The sequence below is a fragment of the Numenius arquata genome, chromosome Z (assembly GCF_964106895.1).
Source record: "Numenius arquata chromosome Z, bNumArq3.hap1.1, whole genome shotgun sequence".
Taxonomy (NCBI): Eukaryota; Metazoa; Chordata; class Aves; order Charadriiformes; family Scolopacidae; genus Numenius; species Numenius arquata.
In genome coordinates this window covers 32346848-32371075 of record NC_133616.1, presented here as the reverse complement: position 1 = coordinate 32371075, position 24228 = coordinate 32346848, and the positions used below count along the sequence as shown (strand labels likewise).

General features: G+C 36.5%; 1 protein-coding gene across 1 annotated transcript in view; it reads left to right on the top strand.

Annotated features, from left to right (window-relative positions):
* The window catches only part of PTPRD (protein tyrosine phosphatase receptor type D), a 284383-nt gene that overhangs the window by 224831 nt on the left and 35324 nt on the right, over window positions 1-24228 (top strand). Inside the window, exons 27-29 of the mRNA XM_074165861.1 lie at window positions 6426-6601; window positions 21625-21744; window positions 22545-22699. Of these exons, the coding sequence (XP_074021962.1) occupies window positions 6426-6601; window positions 21625-21744; window positions 22545-22699 (451 nt within the window). The remainder of the gene's footprint in view (window positions 1-6425; window positions 6602-21624; window positions 21745-22544; window positions 22700-24228) is intronic.

Genomic DNA, 24228 nt, shown 5'->3' with positions numbered 1-24228 from the left:
CCTTCATGTAAATGACCCACAAAATTTGGTTATATTCGGAGAATGGGAAGAAAATCTAAGAGACAAACCAGAAAACGTTCGTCAAAGTAATTAAAAATATCAAATTACACAGTACATTAGACTACGTTTTAAAATAATAGATAGTACAAATATGATAAAAATCTACATTGTACCTGTAGGAAACAACTGAGCATTTTAAGGAACAGGGACAGCATACAGTTAAAATGTAAAGTTTGATTCCCTTTTTTAAGTAAGAAATACTACTATGAGGTTAAAATTTCTAACCCTGTAATAGTCAGTGACCCTAAACAAAGGAAAATGTAATAACCTTTTGAAATATCAGTGTTAGATGTAAAACCACAAATGGGATTTTGACCCATTTGGTGATTTGCATAATTTTAAGTATTTTCAGTCTTCAGTTTATGGTGCAGAAAACAACATAAATATTAAATGCCTTTTTATGCTATTATAATTTGTCTTGAAATTAGTAATAAATTAGTGTTGAATCATCCTTTTAAATTTTTTTCCCATTGGGATTTTATACGATTGCCTTTCTGAAATTCTTTGTGTGTACCTTCCTAAGTTTAATACAGTGGTCTTAGCATTTGGTAATAAGTGCTTCTTTTTCAACTTCTAAGTAAATATTCCTACAATGAAAATGTGCAGTTTGCCTAGCATCTTAATTAGTTGTCAGCTGCGTTTGTTTTCATTCTACCAGGGAAACCAATCTTTTGAATATTCTTAAAGAAAAATAAAATTCCTTTACCTATGTTACTATACAAATTGATCAGGACCTAAATTTGGACTACATTACATTTTGTTACCACTATATGGAGAATATTTGGTTGGATTTTACATATAGGCCTTGCTGCAATTCTTTAGTGGCCATAAGAAGAATAATATTGTCGGTGAGGTTTGAATAATGACTGTGATCTCTCTAAGATGAACAGCTCCATTTACACGTAAACACTGGGTCCCTGTTTAAGAGTAAATATATATGAAAAAGAAACTAAGCATCTGCCAAACTGTAATCCTACATTGATGGTAGGATTGATGGTTGCCTCTTGATGGTGTTGCGCAAATGTGGAATGCTGTAATTGATACTCTAGAATGGGATGCAAGGCCAGTTTTGTTCAGTTGCCTGTCTGTGACTGTAGCCACTATGAAGCAATTCCTAGAAAGTCTTAAGAAACAGATATTTGAAATTACTTCTTTCCACCTATTGATAATATCAAGTTGTTAAAAATTGCATTAGCCATGAAACACAAGGCTCAGTAACGGTTTCACAATGTTTTTTTTGGTACCTTTTATAGCTCTTTTAAACATGTTCAAACCCCGTTTTGAATCCCCGCTACATTCTTGCCCTCTGTAATTGCATATAGCATGAATTGCTCACTTTGCAAGAATAATTTTTGATATTATTAAACTCACCATATTAGGTGTCCCTTTGGAGGGAAGACTCAGATTAGCTGTCGTAATTTGAATTTCTACCTGAAAGAAAATATTACTCTGCAAACTTTTGTTCCTATGTTTTTGAAATCTCATTGCTCATGTTGTGCTGTCTTTGGATGTGTCTTAGAATTTTACAGTATACTGAAAGAATGTTACAACATAGTAAAGTTTATTGTATGCATCTAAATGGATTTAAGGGTAGAATTTACTGATTAGAAGAGACATAGATCCAGTTAAAATAAGTAGGTCTGTGATCTTAAGCTTCTAAGGAGTAAATAAAATACTGGGAAAAAATGATTAAACATTCTGCATTTTAAAAAGTCTTGCCAGTTCTTTTAAGAGACATCCAAGACTAAAAGTCTGCCATATGTGGTATGATTTGCATAACACCAGTGATTAAAAAAATTTTGAAAAATAATATCTATCATATTTCAGCAGTGTAATTTTTGTTTGATGGGAAATTTAGTGGCTTTAAAATGCTGCTACAGCCAAAAGTCTCTGGCTGTAATATAAATGGTCGAGAAAGAAAAAGGCAAGAAACGGCTAATAATCTTATTTGTTCGATTGCCAGTTATCGGTGAAATGTCATCAGGTATGTAGACCATCATCTTTAGATTTAGAAAGTATTCTAGTCAATATAAGTTCCTGAACATCTCTTGAACATTCGTGGGCTATACAAATTATTTGTGCTGTCTCGCATTGCATTTGTGTTGCGTTCTGCTAACAAAATATAATTACACACTTAGAGTAATTGCATGCCCCTTCCCTCTGCAAGTCTGGAGTGCCTTAAAAGCAACAAAAGTATTTCAGTGATGAGGTAAGAGGATACAGAAAGATCAGGGTACAGAAAGATTCTACACACTTCATGGTGTAGGCTAAAGAACATAAAAAGGTGTAGGTTCTCCTGTCTGGCAGAGTAAGGAGATTGCAGACTTTGGTCATTCATCACCACAGTTGAAAAGGCTACTAGAAAATAGTTATGGTAGAATTATGATCTGGAAGCTTAGTCTTTAGATGACTTTTTGTGCAGAAACTGTCTCTACCTTCATGAAATTTGTAGAAGTCAGGTTATACTGCATGGATATGCCATTCTAAATCTGCAATAAACCACACTGATGCCAATAGACTTAGTTAAGGTTCATATCAATATTACTGAAGGCAGAATTTGGTTGCTTTTTCCCCTTCTTGACCCATGTTTTTACAGAACAACTGACCTCTCTTACCTATTAAACTGAAATTTAAATAATGATGGCAATTGCTGCTGTGCTAGTGGGTATGTTGCCTTCAAGCTATAGCAGCTAACAAAGGTATGCAGGATTTCATTTTACTGCAGTCAGACTAGTTGTCATTTGATTGTTTTTGCACTATTAGACTTGACAGAGAATTTTCGAGCTTTCTCGGCTCTGAATGAGGTTATGGCCAGAAAAGTCTTTGCAGAAAGTGTCATTTTAATATTTAGGTTTATTTGCCCTTGATAATTGTTTCTGCTTGGTCAATGTAGATATTTACAGATGTTCGGGTTTTGTATATGTTATTTTTAAACTGCACACATTTCATTAGGCCTCTTATGACAAGGCACCTTCCCTAGAGGCCTTTAAGTTTAGGCATTGTGGGAACATAGCTGATAAAGCAAGAACTGGTTTGGCAAAGTGTAAGATAGAAAGTGAGAGTGGGAAAATAGTATTACAAAATACAAAAGGATTTTGGAACAGGATGTGAAACTGAGGTCATGCATGAAAACAGTGATGAAAAGAGACTCTGTGAGAAATGGGCATGATACTTGAAGGGACTATGAGAACTGACGGAGAACAAAGAAAACACCTAATATATACTGTGGGTAAAAGAGTCAATAGAGCTGAGAATTGTGAATCCTATTGTTCTCTTGATCTCAGTAGAGACATAACCCCATAAAGTACAGTATTCTACTAGAGATAAACCCGTGATGAAAATCTTCTAACTGTGCAAAGTGTTGGAGCAGCACCTAGTTTTTCCCAAAACTGCATTAGTTAAGCTACTAACAGTTGCTCAGGTTCTATGGTAAATGGACTTTCCTGTCAATGTCCCAGCCACATCCTTTTCATGCTCCATGAGGCTGCGTTGCCTTGTAAAAGGATTTTTCTGGCTAAAGAACATAAAGTATTTTTTGTGTCCTCTTGATTAAAGGCAAGTGGAGAAATAGAGTGGAAATTTCCACTTTAGAGTTTTTACAATTTTAGACATTCTGGATTTTTTTACATCAGGTACCAGGACTGGCTGCTAAGATTTGTAAAGATCATTCTTTAGTGCACAGTTTTCAATACTTCTCATGCTTAATTTTCACGCTGAGTTTGTGCAATATCAGCTCCAGAGGACAGCTTTCCCAGAAGATCATTTAACCACTTTACAAAGTGTTGTTTTTCCTTTCCATTTTTTCCTCAGGCTTTTATTTATAACATATGCTTCAAAGTATGATACCAGGCATCATAATATAATTCTAATTTATGCAGAAAACATTTCTTACCAGCTTTCTCTGTTCCTTTGGTAATAATACCCAGTTGGTGTAGACTTCTCCTGTTGGTTTCATTTTTCTTTCTCATCTGTTTTGTGCAAAAATGTTTTATTATCTTGATAAAGGAGCAAAATATGGCATTGTGCCTGGCAGTTGTATTTTCTAAGTCATTAATTCCAATATCCACAATAAGAAGTGTCACGTAAAAAGTTTCAAGTCTACAAGAGTGAGGCTTTTGAACTCCAATTTCTGCCTTTCATGGGGGGAAATCATGCTTTTTAGCTATAGACTATCCAGGTTTCAAAGGTTTTTTATTTTGTTTTACTTTTCTCCCAGAAGAGACTTTCAATCAGTTCTAATCATAGTCAACCAATATTCCTGTGTCCATCCATGCATCTTGCCTGAAGAGTGCCATTTGCTGCCTTTCTTGTGACCCTGAAGGGGACACCTTCCAGGGGCACCTTTTTTTGTAAACCCTTTCCTTCTCTGAAATATTTTGTCAGATTTTTCCTTTCTATTCTACAGAAAGTCGAATCAAATTTGAATTTGTGTTCAAATGTAATTTCAACATATAAAACAAGAAAATCTATTAAGCTTTCTTGGGCACAAAGACAAAATTTTATGCCAGACTACAGCTGCAGTAACCCATAATCTCAATCATTTCAAGATTATACTGGGTCTTAATTAGTGTCACAGTTAATCAGTGGGTTTATTCATTACTAAGTAAGTAGTGGAATGTAACACTAAGCTTACCCAGAATGAGTGTAGAAACCCTTCAAATTGTAGCTAAAAACAAACAAACAAACAAAGAAAAGTGTTAAAGTGATACCTCTACTTCCAATTCAAATTTAAATTATTTTGGAAGACATTTTCAGATGTACACCGCTTTGGTTGTCAGGAAAGACAGGAGTGTGCAGCCCCAATAATTCCTGGTTTGGGATCACCAGCAAGAGGTAATGCATCAGGGTAGATTTGGAGGATCAGTTTCTGGCAGAAAGCTTGAGAAACATTTCATTAAAGATATTTGATAATTTATTGTGTTTTGTACCCAAAGAAGTTCAACTCTGTTGCTTTGTGGAGTGAAAATAGTCACAGCTTTAGAATTAGTCAGAGAGCTTGTATCACCTTGAGCATCTTTTGAAACAGTTTGTGAAACCTGCACCGGTTCCTGAGATTGTAGACTTGGGCATGGCAGATTGGCTGTGTAAGCATAAATCATTCATTTCTGCTCAAAGAAGTAACTTCTGTTAATTACTTTAACAAACCTCTTGTATCATTTTATTATGATGCACAGTTCTGTATTTCAACTAACTCTTCTGGGGAACAGCTCCGTGTTCAGCACTGCAGTAATATGGGAAATACTGCTTGCCATCCCACCAGCATTGAGATCTCACATGAGTATCTTTTCTTCCTCAAGTCATCAGTTAAAAAAACAGCAGTGACATTGAACCTGGTGCCTGCCATGCTTTTTCTTCCAGCATGCACATAGTCAGAGTTAAAAGCTGCACACTGCACTGCTGAATACAGGGTGGATGGCACTGAAACCTCTATATCTATGTTTACCCCTTTCTGTGAGTATGGCTGCCTTATTAACTCAGACCAGTAACGTGATCTTCACTACAGCCAATACACCTCAACTTCGGCAGGCGGCATGTTGTTGTCCAACTCTAAGTACAGACGTGACACTGCTTACCCTCACTTAAATAGATTCCACTTAGGAGCTGGCTCACTTCCATGTGGCTGAACGCATGGACGAGTGTCTGGTAGACACACCCAAAGTCCCTGTAAATCTTGTCCAAAATGTCTGATCCTCAAGCAGTTGACAGTGTAGGTCCAATGTGCCCACAGGTCTTGGATTCCCCCTTCTTATCACGCCTTTAATTTTTATTCGGACTTACAGAGGTCTTTATTTCATGCACACACGGTATAGCAGATTCCACTGTTGCTTAAACCTGACTTACATAATGTGTTAAAATAAAGGTCATAGTTAGCTTTCATTTAATGGGAAAAATGAATGTAACAGTAATGTTAATAGTTTGACAACATTAACCCTTTTCCTATATTTAGAAGAAATGCAATGAGCTCAACAGTGTGAAATGGAACTTACTCAGGGCATCTGATTGAGATGCTTCCCTGTTTGGCTCAGGCAGAGGCTGCCGTACTGGAGGGTGACTGCAGGCAGCATCAGACCAACTTTTAAATGCTGCTCTTTCCACCACCAGATCTCTCCATCTGCTACAGCTTTTCAGGCTTCTTTTATACTTCCTTATCAGACTGAGTCCTTTGGTTCAAGTGAATGGTTATTCCCAGAGGCCATCATACCCCTCGCTCCACAAATGGCATACACTTAGTTGCAAGTACCCATGTACTACTTGGCATAGAGCAAGCTAAGATTCACAGATCCAGCTGTGCCACAGGACTTTTTTAGCTCTTGTACAACAGCACAGAAATGCCACCCCATGTTTTCATGCTTCTCTCTTTGCAGGCATACCAGGCAGTGACTATATCAATGCTAACTACATAGATGGATACAGAAAGCAGAATGCTTATATAGCAACGCAAGGGGCATTGCCAGAAACCTTTGGTGACTTCTGGAGAATGATGTGGGAGCAGCGGGGTGCAACAGTCGTCATGATGACAAAACTAGAGGAGAGGTCCAGGGTAAGGAAAACATATACAATGTTAATAATATTGTACTTGAGTAATCACTTACATAAGATTTTTGCTTCTTTCACGTATGTTTGTCTGCCTCCTGTATATGCATTGATTTTTTTTATATTGCCACCCGTTAAAAGAGTCCGTTCTCTGCAAATCACTTATAGAGGAAATGTTAATCCACTGTAAAAATACCAAGTCATGCCACATATTTTGTAGATCTTTTTATACTCTGAAAAACTTGAAATTTCTTGATCCACAGTGTTGTTTTGTTGTTAGGTTTTTTTGCTTCTTCAATCATACTGGAAATATTAGGAGGTGAATGAAAATGTTATTTTTCTGCAGTATCAAGCGTACAATTGTATCATCCTGTTATGAGGAAGTTAATATATGTCAACAGCATTCAATTTTTATTTTTATGTGGTATAGATTAAACATTATTTAAGAGCAGTGAGGGTTTGGATTTACTTGAGAAACATAAGAATGTTTTTCTTAGCACATGCTGTGTGCTAGAAAAGCTCCCAACAGCATATACAGTGATAAAATACAAAATTATCTGTGATATTTCAAATTCTATTTTATAGGGCAAAGTAAAATTAGGAAAGTGAAGGACTAAAACATAAGGGTATTATTCTAATAGTGGAAGTGTTATAATAAAAGATGTGCTGTATGTGAAGGGAAATCAAACATAATAGTACTTTTTTGTTATATACTAAGGAAAGTGATGGGTAGAGTAGTAACAGACCACTGTGTTGCATGAAGATTTACTAGCAGGTCTGTATTTGATGGTGTTCGTTGATTCTAATGATGGATTGTTTGGAGCGGGGTGGGGAGTGAAAGGAAAAATAAATAAGAAGAGAAAGATGGTGAGAAAAAGAAAAAGGGAGAAACCCTTCTCAGTGGCCAATCAGAAAGAGAAGTTATTGTCCAGCCCTTGGCACCCTCTCCGCTAGAGCAGGTGGTTCCCCCATCATACTTTTACCACAATAACACTGTATTTTATGGCAAGACATACTCCTCATGGATTGTTTCTGCTTACGATGGTGTTACTGTTGCTGGGTGCATGCGTTGACTGGAAAGGTGCTACATGGCTGGTTCATTCCTGAGCTTTCTCTAAACTCATTAATAAGTCCTGTAGTGTAAACCAGAAGCTACAACCAGATGTAGAAATCAGGAAAGGGGAGAAAGAAGGGATGATTCTAACATCGGTGGCCATTGCTTCCCTTCGGAACCTGCCATGACAACAGTATCAGGGTCTGCAAGTATAAGTCTAGAAGATGAATAACAAACAAGATTGTCATGGCAAAAATACTGCCACAGGTGTTCTGGTGTACACTGGCCTGGGAGCTTGTGTGAAAAAGGTAGGAAGCTGCAAATGGGAGGCAGGCTGCAGGATTACAGGTGAAAGGTTCTTAGCTATACAAAAAGCTAAGGTACCTAAGGTGCTGTGCAACATATGTTAAAAAATGCCATAAATGCAGAGGATCAAGAAGAGTTCAGAAAGAGAACTAGGGAGCGCCAGAAAGAGAGACTAGGGAGGAGGAGAGGAGGTTTATCATCCAGAAAAGCTTTTAAATCAGTTAAAAATATCTTATGGAGGTAACTGGATAATAAATGATATTTCAGAAACTCATGGATGAGCTCTATTTCAAAATGAAAATGTTTTTGCATGTGTAAGCTTGGAACAGGGGGGAATGAACCGTAAAGCCTAATGCTATACCATGTTGGCATTGATGTTTTTTTCATATGCCTGGATACATATAATTACAATGATTACTTCTTGAACCTCTTAGCATCAGTCATTCCATTCTGGAGGCTTACTGAAGTACGTATATGTATTTATTCTTTTATCATTTCATCACTTCTTAAAAATAGAGGAGGTTTTTTGCAGCTCAAGCATTGTAGAATGTTCTAGTTATAGAATCACTTTCTGCTTGTAAATTCAACCTACATTGACACCATTGCCTGTATAGACCTGACGGCAATTAGTACACAGCAAAGGGTAATTTCATCAGAAATTTTCATTTTATCTTAAGTCTACAGGCCTTGTCTAGTCTAGGCCCTGACAGTTGTTTGGTATTAAGCAAATTAAATTTTACCTATTTCTTCACTAATTACTTCTTATATAATAGGTTGCTGCTAAATAGCATAATGCTAAGAAAAAATCTGATCCTAATAAGCAGCCCATTGCAGAAGGTGTACTTAAATACTTGAGAGTTTATCTTAATACTGCAGGCCACAGACAGCCACTGTCTAGAATGATGTTTTGATGTAACTAAATGAAATTCTACTCGTTCTCTCTAATAATTGCTTAGCAGAGTTTTAAGCTAACTCTAGCCTCTGCTGACTGCACCCTAAAAAACCACTGATCAGAATAGTAATCACCTCCAGAAGTGATTAGCAGTCAGCAGAAATGCATTCCCTGAGTGTAATGAGAGACCAGACAATCTAGTCAATGGATTGTCTGTCTATTCAATGCTTATGTTTGTGTATTTTTTGTGCATAATTTAGCTCATTCTGTGTTCATAGGTCAAGTGAGTTTTATGCACTCAATGCAGACCATTAGAGACCAGCTATTGGGTACTTAATTCAGCTCCAATGTTAAGAGTCTGCAACTCTGTGAATATGGCATAACAGTTACCTCTTTTAAGACAGTAGCTACCTGTAATGTAATTAATGGTATTGATGGTGAGGCAGCAGTGGGAATCCCTGTGTGGGAAAAGAATATGTTGACAACATTTTGTTGTTATTTTTTCTCATTCTATCATTTTCATATAACATGTCCTTATAACAGAAGACCAAGTGAAATTTCAAACATGAAATACCAACGCTGTTACATACCATTAGAGATTAAGATCTTCACTAATTTTTTTTCTCTTTTTCCTTTGATTCCTTTTTGATTGCTTTTGTGTCTTGGCAGCCTGATCATTATTCCTGCTGCAAGGCAAGATTATTTCTCTCTGGGACTTCATCTCCTTTCCATCTCCATGTCGTCATTTCTGTTTAGCTTGCTTTTTTCGTTATGTAGTCCTGCAGCTTGTTATCAGCCTTTTTAACCTGGACTGCATAGATAAAGATGTGGATTTTAATTGCATCTGCAGAAACAAAGTTGGTTCATTAGCATGTGTTAGATGTCTGAGTAACTGCAGCTTTGAGAATGTACATATTTTACAGCTGAGTACATCAAATGAAGATGTTACAGTGAATTCATTATTCATTTGTTTGTCTAAAAGGAAGCTGCAGGAAAGAGAAGCTCTTTCACTTATAACCTTTCACACTTTATTGGTTTTTTATGAAATGTCATCACCTGAATATCACTTGACCTAAACCACAGAGAGAAACTCAGTCCCATCATTCAGCTACCATGCACATAATTTATATCAAAAAGGATTATACACACTGGCACTGCATGGAATAGTGTTGGTAGCATATTTTTCACACACATGAGTTTAATCTAAGTGAAATAAAAGAACAATATTGAAAGTTGTAAATTAGAGGTTAAAAAAGAAGTTGTGTGTTACACTAAGGAAAGCTTTAAAGCATGTAAAGCATTAATGTGTGATGCTCTTCTTTCCCATTCCTCTGTCTTCCTCTCCGACCCTAGCAGCGCAGATTTGCCTTTTTTTTCCTTTAGATCCTCTGAATTAATTCAATGTTTTGAGAACTCATGTGCTGTAGTGAATTCTGTGAATAATCAGTTGAAGATAGAGAATCTCACTTTATAGCAAAAGATAATATTGCCTCAAACAGGAAACATTTAGTCCTGCTTCTTGTTTCAGGGTAGGATACTGTTGTGGATTGCCCACTTGAAAGAGAATTCAATCCTTTCCTTCTTTGCTGTATAACTCCTTATTTTGAATACATGTACTATGTTGTTTTGGAACTGATAGAAAATACTTACCTTCTTTCTTAACCTCATTGGCAATATTTTCTACGTTGGGACCACATTGCCTAGAATTAGAATCTTCTGTCAAAAAACACCAATCAGTCAGGTCAAAGCTAAATGACAATCAATGGCCCTAGCAATTATATATGAGCCAGATTCTGAACTTCTATACTGATGATGAAGGCTTTAATTTTCATGTTGGTACTATCAGCTTCATTCAAATTTGCTAATGACTAAGTGAATACATGAGGAAACTACATTTGTGACATTCTGTTAGCCTGATCCAGATGCTCATTTGGCTGTAAGGAAGTGGATATCATCATTAGTATAGCCACGAATACATAAAAATGTAGGCATAGTATAATCATCTCGGTTTGTCAAAGTTTAACATCTTGAATCCTGGGTTTTCACTGGGAAGGGGGAGGTAGAAACAAACCCAGTAGAAAAGTCTTGTATCCTATCTCACCAATTTTGTTCACCAATATTGAAATGGGTAGCACTATTTACATGAGTCCTGTATTTGTTCCATAAGAACATCTAAGGATGGTTAAAAATCCCTGGACTTAGCTTCTCTCAACTGGTCGCTGATACCCAAGACTCAAGAGAGCCTGCACTGTCCCGAGAAAAGCCAGGCAGACTTTTCCTGAGGTTACTGCAATGCTAAATATGTACTTCTGTTGTTCCAAGTGCCATGCAACAGGTCCAAATCTCCCCAAACCAGAACACTTCATCTGAGTATTTCAAGTAATTTTTTATATGTTTGTAGGCTATCCCATGTGTTGGAAAAATGGAGATTGGGTGATGGTAAATGAAGATGTGTGTGTTGAAGATGGAATTAGAGTAAAATCATTTAGGGGGTTTGGTTTGGTGGGTTTGGTTTTTTGGGGTTTTGATTTGGTTTGGGGTTTTTTTTGAAGGAGTGGGACATATTAAATTAAATTAGGCAAGCTTTTTTTCAGATTCAAGTAGTACAGAAACCCAAAAACATTTGAATATGCACAGTGGAAAGTGTAATTTTACCTTAGGACTCTAGTAAAATAACTTTGAAACCAACTTGACAACCAAAAGATTTCTAAGTCTTGCTATAAGAGCGTAAAATTTAAAGGCAGTACGGGGAAGAACCCTGAATTCTTCTACTACAAATGCACAAATTGCTAACATTTTTAATGAATCTTCATTTGTTGATGGTAGAGTAGCACTGATATCTAATGTAGCTGACATCGTAGCTAAGACAAAGCCATAGTACATGCATGGCAGTAAGTAATAAGCAAAGAAAACTAAGAACATTATTTTCTTGTCTGTATGAAATGCATGAAGATCTTTCAGACAAATACAGGCTGTGCTGCAGGGTTTTATGTGGTTGTGATTAACGTATTTTTACATTTGTTGTGCAGATCTTCAGCAGCAAATTTCAGATCTATCCTCCTAAGTATGTTTTGACAGGTAATACTGAAGCTATTACCTGTCAAAATACTGGATCGAAACTAAGGGACAATAAGGTTTTTCCACTAATATGAGTAGAAAAGTCGTCAATACATGCACTTTACTATTCATTACAGATTATATCAATTTGCTCCCAAATGCATCTCTATTCTACTGTATTTAGACAAAATGTAATTGATTTGTGCATAAAAGCTGCACTGATGTATTGTATCGGGCAGCACAGGTATGTTTTGGTTTTCTTTTTAAATTGTGATATAAGTAAACATAGGAAAATATAAATAAAAATTTTAGCTGCCTTTTACAGCAACTAGAAAAATTTGATGTCTTTATTTGGTAAGAGGTAGGTTAACATATCTCCCAGCAGACATATTAGCAGTAAGATATGTTGCTGATTGGTATTCTTTCATACTGAATTGTACTGTTTTAATAAAGAAGAATTAAATGTCCAGTTTTGTCATTGTTCCTTCCAAAATTTTAATGGCAAACCAATAACTTCTGTATCAGTAATGTACTATCAGAATTTTATTTCAATTATTTAGTGCTCTCAGCATGCTAAGATATGAGTCAAAGAAGAATGAATGAGAGAGCTGGCAAAAAAACCAAGAAAAATCCAAAGTCAAATAGACTGTATATTCACCAGATCTACCAAAAAAAAAAAAAATATGTGTAGGTTTGTACTGTTTGGGGTTTTTTTCCTTTAAAACAGTGTGATGGCCGCAGTCCAAGAATTCCTACACCACTGTACGAGCTGGAGTCACCAGTTACTGAGTCAGAATTGTAAAACTCAACCATATGGCTTTTCATTATGGAAGGAGTCTCAAAGGTGTAAGAGCAAGGAAATGGTCAGCTCTCACTGAAATGCAGTCAGTCATAGGTGTCATTCATGTAAGAATCTATTCCTAGATTTATACTAATGTAGACTGCACTCACCAGTAAAGCTTAAAGTTTCTTTTTCTAGGCACATTACAGGTGGAAGTGCTGTGCCAAGGTGGTGCAGCTGAAACTTAAACTGTTATATCACCCAGCAAAATAGCTGTGGAAATGTGGTACTATAAGCAGGGTTAATTTTGTGTGGAAAGAAATGCTGTAATGCCACTGCATAGGCTGAAAGTAGTTTTGGTATGCCATGTCTGGTTATTTCAGCTTATACACATTTAGAGTTGAGGACATACAAAATATAAAAAGATGTTGGTAAATTACAGAGAATCTAGAAGAGAACAGTAGAGATCAGAGGTTGGAGAAATGATGTATGGGGAAAGTCAGAAAGAATTGAATTTGTTTTATATATATAAGAGAGTGAAGGAAAACGTAACAGACTTCCAACACATGAAAGGCTGTTAAAAATTTCATGGCAATCAGCCAAATTCCCTGCCTGTGGAGCTCTAGGGGAAAGAAATAAACTTTGCAATAAAAGTGATGTATGTTAAACTGTTAAAGAACTTCCAAAATATGTCATGAATGGAGCGAACTCTGCAGTCTCTCCACTGTAAGCTTCCAAGAACTGTTTTTACACCAGAGTCTTACCTGAAATGATATGGCAATACCTGGTGCTGTCAGAAGTATATTTCAAGGCAACTATCCATTTTTTGTGTGTTAAGATTCTGTGTCCAAAAATGAAGCAGTTTCTCTTAGCTGTTAGGATAAACTGATAGTTTTCTCAAAAATATTGTTTCCCTGAGGGAATTGTATAACCTTTAGTTCGGTCAAAACTGCATTGTAACTCTGTAATTTGACTTTGTTTGCTTAGTTTGTTTGCCTTGTGCTTGAGATAAGACATATGTTGTTACCTCATATAATTCTTCTCTTAATACCGATGGAGAGACTATGCCACCTGTAGAGAATGGCCATTGAAATTTTGGCCTAGAAGTTTTCATCACAAAATTAAAAATTCTCTATATTTGTTTTTAAAATGCAATGACTAGTTCATGTTTGGTTTAGCACCACAGCCTATTACTTCAGTGCAGGGAGTTCTTTGGGAAAGTGGGACAACAGGGAGAACCTGTCTCCCTTCTCTGCAGGGAGAACAGGTTGCCCAGAGAGGTGGTAGGTGCCCCATCCCTGGAAATGTTGAAGGTCAGGCTGGACAGGGGTCTAAGCAACCTGATCCAGTTGAAGATGTCCTTGCTCATTGCAGGGGGTTTGGACTAGTTGACCTCTAAAGGTCCCTTCCAACCTAAACTATTCTATTCTATTCTATTCTATTCTATTCTATTCTATGCTACTCTACTCTACTCTACTCTACTCTACTCTACTCTACTCTACTCTACTCTACTCTACTCTATATTCTTTGAAGGAATTCAGGCTTGAAAATGTCAGTGAATGAATTTAGGATTGTTTATGGAAAGTGACCCCACATTTACTTATTTAGCAGATTCTGGTGTAAGAATCAAGATTTCTTTATGGTAAGAAATAGGTCTGGAAAATTTAGGTTCTCTGGTGTCTCTGAAAGATAATATTATGATTTACATTTTCCATTATTTACAAAGCTTTTCCTGTTTTCTAAGGAAGTTAATGGATGCAGCTGGCTACTGAAAGGCACATGTTGGTAATAGATGTTTTATCTAGGTTGTCATTCTAGTTTATATCACAGGAACTGTATGAAATACATTTATGAGATTAAGAATTTTATCCATGTCTTAAACTAGCAATAGAAAGCTCACTGTGACAAAGTTCCATTCAAAAATCAAAATCCAAACTGAAACCTCTGAAGGTCCCCAAAACTTTCTGCAATGTACCATTTCTCATCTTCATGCTGTTTCATCCATTCACTTTGGGCTTTCAGGTGAACTAAAACCATAAGAATAATAGAATTTTGTTGTTCTGATGTTTCACACTTGTGATTATTTTGTTTCACTGATTTCTTATCTAATATTCATATCAGCCAGAAGAGATAGCTCTCTTGTAGGGGGAACAGAAAATCTTCATTAAAGCACTTGAATAGTAAGCTAAACTGTTCCATATGTTGTTCATACTGTAATGTAATGTCTTATTCAGTGAAAGGATTATTCAGGCTGCACACAGTGATCAGCCTTGAGTACAGGAAGAGGATAAAGAAAAAAGTAGTCAGCCCATTCATTTTTCCTATCAGTTCCATTCATATAAACGTTTTCAAGACCTTTTTGGAAAATCTTGCTCTACTTAAGTGTTTGACAGGCATCCTTCAAAATGAATGCACTAATATCCTGTCTTCCCTACTGTTAGGAAGAGTTCAAAAAGGGCATATCACATTAATGCCAGCAATATAGTTTTGAACTGTTCTTGGCTTGTATAGATGAAGATGAAAGACAGGGTAGAGAACACATTTCAAATATCCCCAAGATTCCTTTTAATATCTGCTTCCTTTTGTTTTAATAACTATACCACCCTATGTCGTAAGGATCAAAATGGAAACAGTTTGGGGTTATCTTTTTAATTATCAATTATCTTTCAGTATTAACTGTTAGCCTACTAATCATCAGAAATTTTAAAAAGTAATGGTTTAATGAGGGTTGATCTGCAGAAAGTTCATTTATGTTCGTTTATGTCTCTAAATCCTGTTTGAAACTCCTTTTCCAAGGCTACTGTAATTAAGACCTTAGACAGAATTATATTGTACTGCACGAGTGCTTATTTTCTACCTATTTTTTAAACTCCAAGTATTTGGCTCAGATGAGCTTCAACAATCATAGAATCAAAAATCATTTAGGTTGGAAAAGACCTTTAAGATCATCAAGTCCAGCTGTTAACCTAACACTGCCAAGTCCACCCCTAAACCATGACCCTAAGCACATCTATACATCTTTTAAATAGCTCCAGGGACAGTGACTCAACCACTTCCCTGGGCAGCCTGTTCCAGTGCTTGACAACCCTTTTGGTGAGAAATTTTTCTTAATATCTAAACTTCCCCTGGTGCAACTTGAGGCTGTTTCCTCTCATCCTAGAACTTGTTACCTGGGCAAAGAGACCAACACCCAGATCGCTACAACCTCCATTGATGTAGTTGTAGAGAGTGATAAGGTCTCCCCTGAGCCCCTTGCTCAGTTCTGCAGAATGTTTAGTTCTCCAGACTAAACATTAACATCTTTGCCTTTGTGTACTCAGAGGGACATGTACTCGGAGGGACATGTCTACTGTAAATCATTATGAGAGACATACAATTTTTATTTTTTTTTTGTAGTAAAAAATGGATTCAAAGAATGAAAATTTCCAGAAGGGATTAATAGTTTTGGGAATATATTTGGTGAGACTTAGCAGGATCTGTTTACCTGGGACTGCGTGCTCAATTCTTTCAGAACTTAGGATCCTATTAATTTCAGTGCCTCTCTAAAAACTTTCTAATGTTTTCAGCCTCATTTTTGAATAGTTTGTATTTTTAATGTGTTATTTAGAGATAGACCAAAGTGAATTAGTGACACAACCAAATTGTTTTCAAATAAGGTCTAAAAAAATGTTTTTCTGTGTTCTGGAGTTTTTTTGTTGTGGGGTTTTTTTGTTGTTGTTGTTGTTGGGGTTTTTTTGGTTGGGTTTGGTTTTGGTTTTTTTTGCATTACAATGTTGTGTATTAGTCTCGTGTCAGTGCTTATGATCTTTAGACTCAAATCAGCCTACTCTTTAGGTGGCAAGGTATTGTTGCAAAAAGGAAAATGGCTTCAGAGTAGCAACTGCTTTGAGACAGAACGTTAGCTGGAATACCTGAGGCACTAAGCTAGCCTAATAGGGTTTGAGGCAGTTTCCATCACAAACAATTGGCACTACCTTTTTTTATTGCATAATTATTATTATCATTCAACATCATTGTAGAGAGACTTTCTTTTTAAAGGAAGACCACCTGACAATGTTAGAAAGTTTTGTCTGCAGAAGACTATTACTACTAAGAAAACCAGAGCAAGAAGTTGTTACATAGTGCTGCTATTTCCTGTTCCACATTCAGCATAATTCGTATGCTGTTCTTACAGCAAGGAATGTATTATATGAATCTGCCTATTACCAGTTTGCTCTCTCTCTCCTGATCTGCGTTTTATCCTTATAATCTCAGATGACCTGTAACAGCTGCCTTATGTGTTACAAATCACCTGAAGGGCCTTTTCAGCCTCAGTGATAGAACTTTGTACTGGAAAATTATTTCTCTACCCTTGAATGTCAGGAAACTTTGTATTCATATGTTCATATGGAAATATACTTCCTTCAGCTCTGTTGATGCATGGCAGTGCCTTCTCTATGTCTGTGACTTGTTGAAGTGTGAATATCCACGAATGTTCTTAGGAACTCCGTAACTACTTAAACTCCTCAAGTCTGAAATGGTCTTAAGCTTCTCATTTTTAATGGAAAAGAAAGCACTTATATTTTTCTTACAGCTTTGCTTTCAGTAAATGCTCATACTTCCATGAAGAGCAAGGATTCGCATGGTTTAAGTGGAAGAAATATAGAGAAAGAAAATGTGTGTATGTTTGAGGGGCAGGTTAAGAGAATGTGCTTATCATTAGTTATGTCTTCCAGCTATGTCTACTACTATGGTACTTAAAAGATTCATAATATATTTACTAGTCTTTTAAAAGCCGCTCTAATCTCAGATGTAGTGGTTTTGGCAGTGTACAACCTATGATCATGAGACAGTGAAAGCTGTTTTCTGTAACCATGTGTAATTAGTGGCACAGGAAAGCTCTCATTGGGTGCAGGTGAATATAGTCTGAAGAGGAAAAGATCAACCCTTGAAACTAGGAGCTGGGTTGGTAAAAGGAAGGTGAGGACTATGAAATTCACAAAAGATATATTACAAACTAACTCTGAAAACAAATAAAACTTGGAATTTTATTTCTGAAGGAGGACACATTATTATCACTATACCTTACCACATTAAAGTTGTCTGTTTTCCAAACAACATGCACAAGTGAGGAAGAAATTGCCCTTACTACAGGGAAATTAAACACAGACCAAAGAGCTAAAGCAAAAACACATTTGGCAAATAATTTTAAAATTGACTTGTTGACATTTAGTGTTAAATTTTGGATGACTCAAGGGGTTTGAGATTTTTTTTTTTGAAAAAAGTACTAATATGTGGCCTGAAGAATAAACTTACTTTAAGTGCTGAAGGCTAGGGTCTTAACATAGGATAAAACATTTAACAAGAACTCTGTCTCAGAAAATAGTGTCTTAACAATTAACTTATATTATTTGATTCTCTGCTGCTGGTGAAGTTCGATAGAAAACTGTTCTGATCTCTCACAAAGATAAATTGGACTCTAAATTGTTAGGAGTATTGGGAATGTAAGGTTTATGATCACAGAGCAAAAGAGTGTAGGAGGCAGGTAAGGGCACATCTCTGAAGGAGACCTCTTGTTCTGAGAAAAATCAAGAGGCAAAAGGAAAAAAAGCTGTAGTTCCATCAACTAATGCTTCATGTGCTCTTCCAGAAGGTCAAATATACATCATTTCAAAATCAGGTTTTCTTTCTAAAAATTTGATACATATTTTCATCGGTTTCCACTTTCAAATAATATATACACTAATCTACAAATTGTATTTATATTTGAACAGTTAGTGTCTGCTGCTTCCAGCAGCAGTCTTCTGCATCAGCTAGCTCTCACAGAACGTATTTTTGAAAAGACAGAAAATGATTGGAGTTTATGTTAGATAAAATAATAAATGTAAAACAAACAAACAAACACCCACCAAACTAAAATCTGCACCTAAAAGAGCGTGCACATTTCTTTTCTCCCAGCCTAACTAAAAGGAGCAATTTTCTACAGGCTTCTGAGTATATGCTTAACATATACTGTATATTACAGTACAAAATAAAATAAGCATTTTCTGTTGTTTGCAAAGATGTGGTAACCTACTATGTTATGAATTTCCATTTAGTTCTTTTGTTGGACATTCATTTCTCTCTATTACACTTGGAAATTGTTTTTATACAGCCTTTCTAGTGAGAAAGCTGGTTAATCTTTCAGGCGTGCTTTCTAGAAGCTGGCACTGCTTCTATGAGCATGCAATTTAGATGTGGGAACTGCAGAGTAAAGAGGAGAACTACGTGTTTAAGCATGCAAAGACATAGCCAGAAATTTATTCCTTTTATTCATTTTATTAAAAGTACATAAAGTATTCTACTATTTTTATTCATTTTTTTTCAAAAATCATTCAAAACAGATTTTGTCAGAGGTTTACACTAAACCTGAAATTGCTAACATTACAAACAACAGCTATTATGTATCAACATTTTCCATGAAAAAATGTCATTCTATGGGAATTAATAATTAATAAATAGTAAATAATAAACCATAATTTTTTTGTCTAAAATATAGTTAAGCAGTATAGGCGTAAGTTACACTGTCTCTATTTTAATGATAAAGTGAAACTAGATTTACATAATTATATTGAAATAGCTCAATTGAAAATATACCTTTCTGTCTCATTTGCAGAAGACCACAGTGGCTTCTTGCAGGATTAGGAATCTTGCAAACGAATCGCCAGTATACATTAAGTACCTGCAGTACTTACTTCTTGAGTATTTCAGTAAATGGCACATGGAAGTTATTATTTAATTCCTCTTAATAATAGAATATCATACCTTATTAATCCCGTTTTTAGGACTGCAGTATCAATAAACATTTTTAGTTACTTTGTTCCAATTCCTTATCTATAAATTAAGCTATCAATTCCTGTAAAAATTTTTTTTATTTCTTTTTTGCCTCTAATGAACTTTCATCATCTGCTTCAGTGTTTAGAATTTTTTCACCTCTTTATTTAGGTTACTTGTTCTCAGACTGTGATTTTTGAACCATTAGTGATCTGTGACCTGTAAGCCTCAAAATAAGATAATCTGCAAGCAAAACTATTCGGGACTGGGCAGTTTGAAAGCATATTAAGTCTTTTTCAATAATATTATGCAGAGTGAGAAATCTGGAGAACATGTGAGTTTCAAAGATGCATTTCTTAGTTTTTCCATTTTGGGGGAAATCCCAGTTTTTCTCTTGGATTATCTTGATAACTCACATTTTTATCAGAAATACTGTGCAATATTCTACTTTTGTGGTTTCTTACAGTTTGTGTATTCTCACTGAATTTGGTATGAACCTGGGTTAGAGTGATTAATGAAGACAGTAAATAAACAAATGCAATGTATTATTACTGTAATCAGAATACACTTCTGTGCTGTATGCAGGACTAATTGATAAGAATGTATTGTTAAAAACAGAATGGAGACTGTCTCCATTTCACCTATCAGTCACTGAAAGCAAAATATTTTCAACTATTTAAGCCCTATACTGCTTTGTACCATGTTTTCTGATTGTTTTAGGGTTCAACATTTCTTTTTTCACAATAGCTTTCATCTTAAATGTCATTTTTACCTGAAACAAATTATTAAATCTCAGTAATGATGGCAAACATATGCAAACATGGCAAACATCATCTTATACAGAATTATTTCAGGTCATTAATGTTCTGATTATGAGAATATTTGTTTTGAATATGTGTTTTGTAATAGAGATTTCTCTGACTGGAATGTCCTGTGTCTTTCAAATTTTGATGGATTAACTCCTTCTATCAAACCACCTGTGAACACAATTTCATTATATGCTTCATGACACTGGTCTGAGAAGAAAATGTCATTTATCTGTGTATTAAATTTATTTCTCAAAAAGTCAGTTTTTTACTGAGATATTTATATACATATTAAATATTTATATCCAAGCAACAGCTTATATGTGTGGGGAATTATGTGAAATAGGTAAAATATGGCAAGTATTAAAAAAAAATTCAGTCTACTTTTACGGGATAAGTACTGTTACTAAATTCTGGACTGTGAAAGGTGATTTTCAGTGGGTCAAGGGAGGTTATCCTCCCCCTCTACTCTGCCCTGGTGAGGCCCCATCTGGAGTACTGTGTCCAGTTCTGGGCTCCCCAGTTCAAGAAAGATGGGGAACTGCTGGAGACGGTACAGCAGAGGACCACAAAGATGATTAGGGGCCTGGAGAATCTCTCTTATGTGGAAAGGCTGGGGGACTAGGGTCTTTTTAGTCCGGAGAAGAGAAGACTAAGGGGGGATCTGTTCAACACCTATAAATACTTAAAGGGTGGGTGTCAAGAGGAAGGGGCCAGTCTTTTTTTCAGTGGTGCCCAGTGACAGGACAAGAGGAAATGGGCACAAAGTTGAACATAAGAAGTTCCATCTAAACATGAGGAGGAATTTCTTCACTTTGAGGGTGGCAGAGCACTGGAACAGGCTGCCCAGAGAGGTGGTGGAGTCTCCGTCTCTGGAGATGTTCAACACCTACCTGGACAAGTTCCTGTGCAACCTGCTCTAGGTAGACCTGCTTTGGCAGAGGGGTTGGACTAGATGATCTCCAGAGGTCCCTTCCAACCTCATCATTCTGTGATTCTGTGAGTTACTGAAGATATAGGCCATATTTTTAGCTACTATAAATTGTTTTTTCTTTAGTATATCTCATAGTACTTATATAATACTAATACTTATTGGTATTAATCATCTGCCCCACTGAATTTACAAATACCTGTTATGGCAGAAGATATTGTAAAAGCTACTACCAGAAGAGCTATTCTTGTGGATGATAAAAAAAAATTTCTTGTGTTGGATGGTTGGATGCTTAGCGGTTGTTGAACATTCTACCCCCACATACTTAAAAAACCTACAGTGATATGCACTCAGATAAGTAATAAATGTCAATTTTAAATGTATTAAATAATTACGTATTTTTCACTACAGGTGAAGTGTGATCAGTACTGGCCAAGCAGAGGCACAGAAACTTACGGACTAATCCAAGTGACCCTTTTAGACACTGTTGAATTGGCGACATACTGTGTTCGTACATTTGCACTTTACAAGGTATATACACTTACATATACTTACACTATACATTAAAATTCCAGTGTAGGCAACCTTTATCCTTTCCTTTTCCTTTTATCTCCCTTCCCCATCCCCTCCTTTCCCTTTCCCTTTCCCTTTCCCTTTCCCTTTCCCTTTCCCTTTCCCTTTCTCTTTCCCTTTCCCTTTCCCTTTCCCTTTCCCTTTCCCTTTCCCTTTCCCTTTCCCTTTCCCTTTCCCCTTCCTCTCCTCTTCCTTTCCCTCCTCCCCCTTCCCTTTCCCTCCTCTCCCTTCCCTTTCCCTCTTCTTTTCCCCTTCTTTTCCCCTTCCTGCTTTTCTGCCAGCCTTCCTTCCTATCACTCTCTCCCTCCTGCTGCCCTGACCTCCTTTCTTCTGCTTCCTGCTTTCCCTGACTTTCTCCCTTGTTTCCTCCCTCCCTGTCTTCCCTTTCCCTCCTTCAACTTTCCTCCCTCGTTTCCTCCTGAATGATGAGACTTCTACAAACAGAGTGTGTTTTTCTTACAGCATGGAGTTTTGTAAGTTAATACAGAGCTCTTGCTATGAAAAAACATTTAACTGAATTAAATACTAGCTGAAGCTCTGGCACTTGTTGTGATGCATTACTGTGCAGTATAGTTAAAGCTCTTACTTTGAATCCTGCAATTTAGAATATAAGAAACATTTCCCTCCATATTTATCTCTGGCCCAACATGTGATTTAAATACACTTCACTGGTATGTATGCTTCTGCAGTTAGTTCATTGAAAAGTGCCAATATCACATTAAGTGGCAGTTCTGTCATGAAGTTTTTTAATTTCATAGAATGGTTCAAGTGAGAAAAGGGAAGTGAGGCAATTCCAGTTCACCGCCTGGCCTGACCATGGTGTCCCAGAACACCCAACACCATTCTTAGCTTTCCTCCGACGAGTCAAGACCTGCAACCCACCTGATGCTGGACCTATGGTTGTACATTGCAGGTAAGTTCAGAATTTCTTTCAAAGCATCTTATGTCAAGATTACTGCTTTTTGTTTTCTTGCAGAAAAAAACTTTATCTTCTTTCAAAGAGACTTCTGAGTCTGTCAAAGAAAAAGATGGTTGCAATGCAAATTCTGGATATAAGTATGGCACTGCCAGCTTGGATGGGCCAGAATTATTTTCATTGGTCTGTGCAAGAGTAATTATTTTTAGACTGTCTAAAGGTCTAGAGGAAGAATGTTTGCAGGGAGAATACAAATGTATCTATGGCATTCAGAAAGATGATAGTGTTGATTTAAGAATATGAATATTAAAGAAAATGGGTTTTGAGCAATGAAAACAGCTTTTGAAATCACTGCTTATATTGTGTATGAAAGTAAAGAACATGAAAATTAAGAACGATAAATGGCAACTTTTATTGAAAAGAGGTAGAAAACTTAATCTGTATTCAAGGTTAAACCCTCAGTTTAGGACTGTGAGGAGATGGAACTGCAAAGGATGCAACCTGGGGAACAGGTTGAGCTCAGTTCCAGGGACATGAGTCCTCCATGCTGCTTGCATGGTAGCAAACCATTTCAGGCATTATAATATATGAATTAATACATTCTCAAGAGAAAAACAACCTCTAAGCCCCTCTAAAGTTCTGGGACTAAGGAAAATGGAGGAGAAATGGGACTCTTTATGAGGGAGTGTAGTGATAGGAGGAGGGGTAATGGTTTTAGATTGGAAGAGGGGAGATTTAGATTAGATATTAGGAAGAAATTCTTTACTGTGAGGGTGGTGAGACACTGCAAGAGGTTGCCCGGAGAAGTTGTGGATGCCCCATCCCTGGAAGTGTTCAAGGCCTGGCTGGATGGGGCTTTGAGCAACCTGCTCTAGTGGAGGTGTCCCTGCCCATGGCAGGGGGGTTGGAACTCGATGACCTTTAAGGTCCCTTCCAACTCTAACCATTCTATGATTCTATGTTTCTATGAAAATGGGGAAGAGATGGGAATTTTTTAGAAATCTTTGACAAGAGCAGATCCTTTAGAAAGCATTAAAATCACATTAAGATCATCAGAACATGTGCCAATTCATATGCCATCATAGAACATATGCCAATTCTGATAGAAACTGTAAGATGGGTCCCCCTCATTCCAGAGGTATGTTGTTAAAGCTTACTGTGCTGCCCCTTTCAGAGCAAGTTCCTGAGATCACTGATTTTTGTGAACTTCATTTTGGGATACCTTCAGTTAATAAAGCTGAGAGCTACTACTCCCTGTTCACTGAAGCTACAAATGCTTAGCATATTTGAAAACCAGTCTTGCTTTTGTCATCCAAAAACTGAGGAATAGGAATTACAAAGATTACAGCATAGGAATAAGAAAGATTACAGCATAGTACCCCTTTAGTTCTGGCTTCTTACGTATTGGTAAGCCAGTCATGGAAGCTGGTTACTTGAACATTTTTAAAGTGATTAAAAGAGGCTCTTGTAAATGAGGCAGGAAAATAAAGTCAACAGGGAAACAAAATAAGCAGGGTTTCAATGTT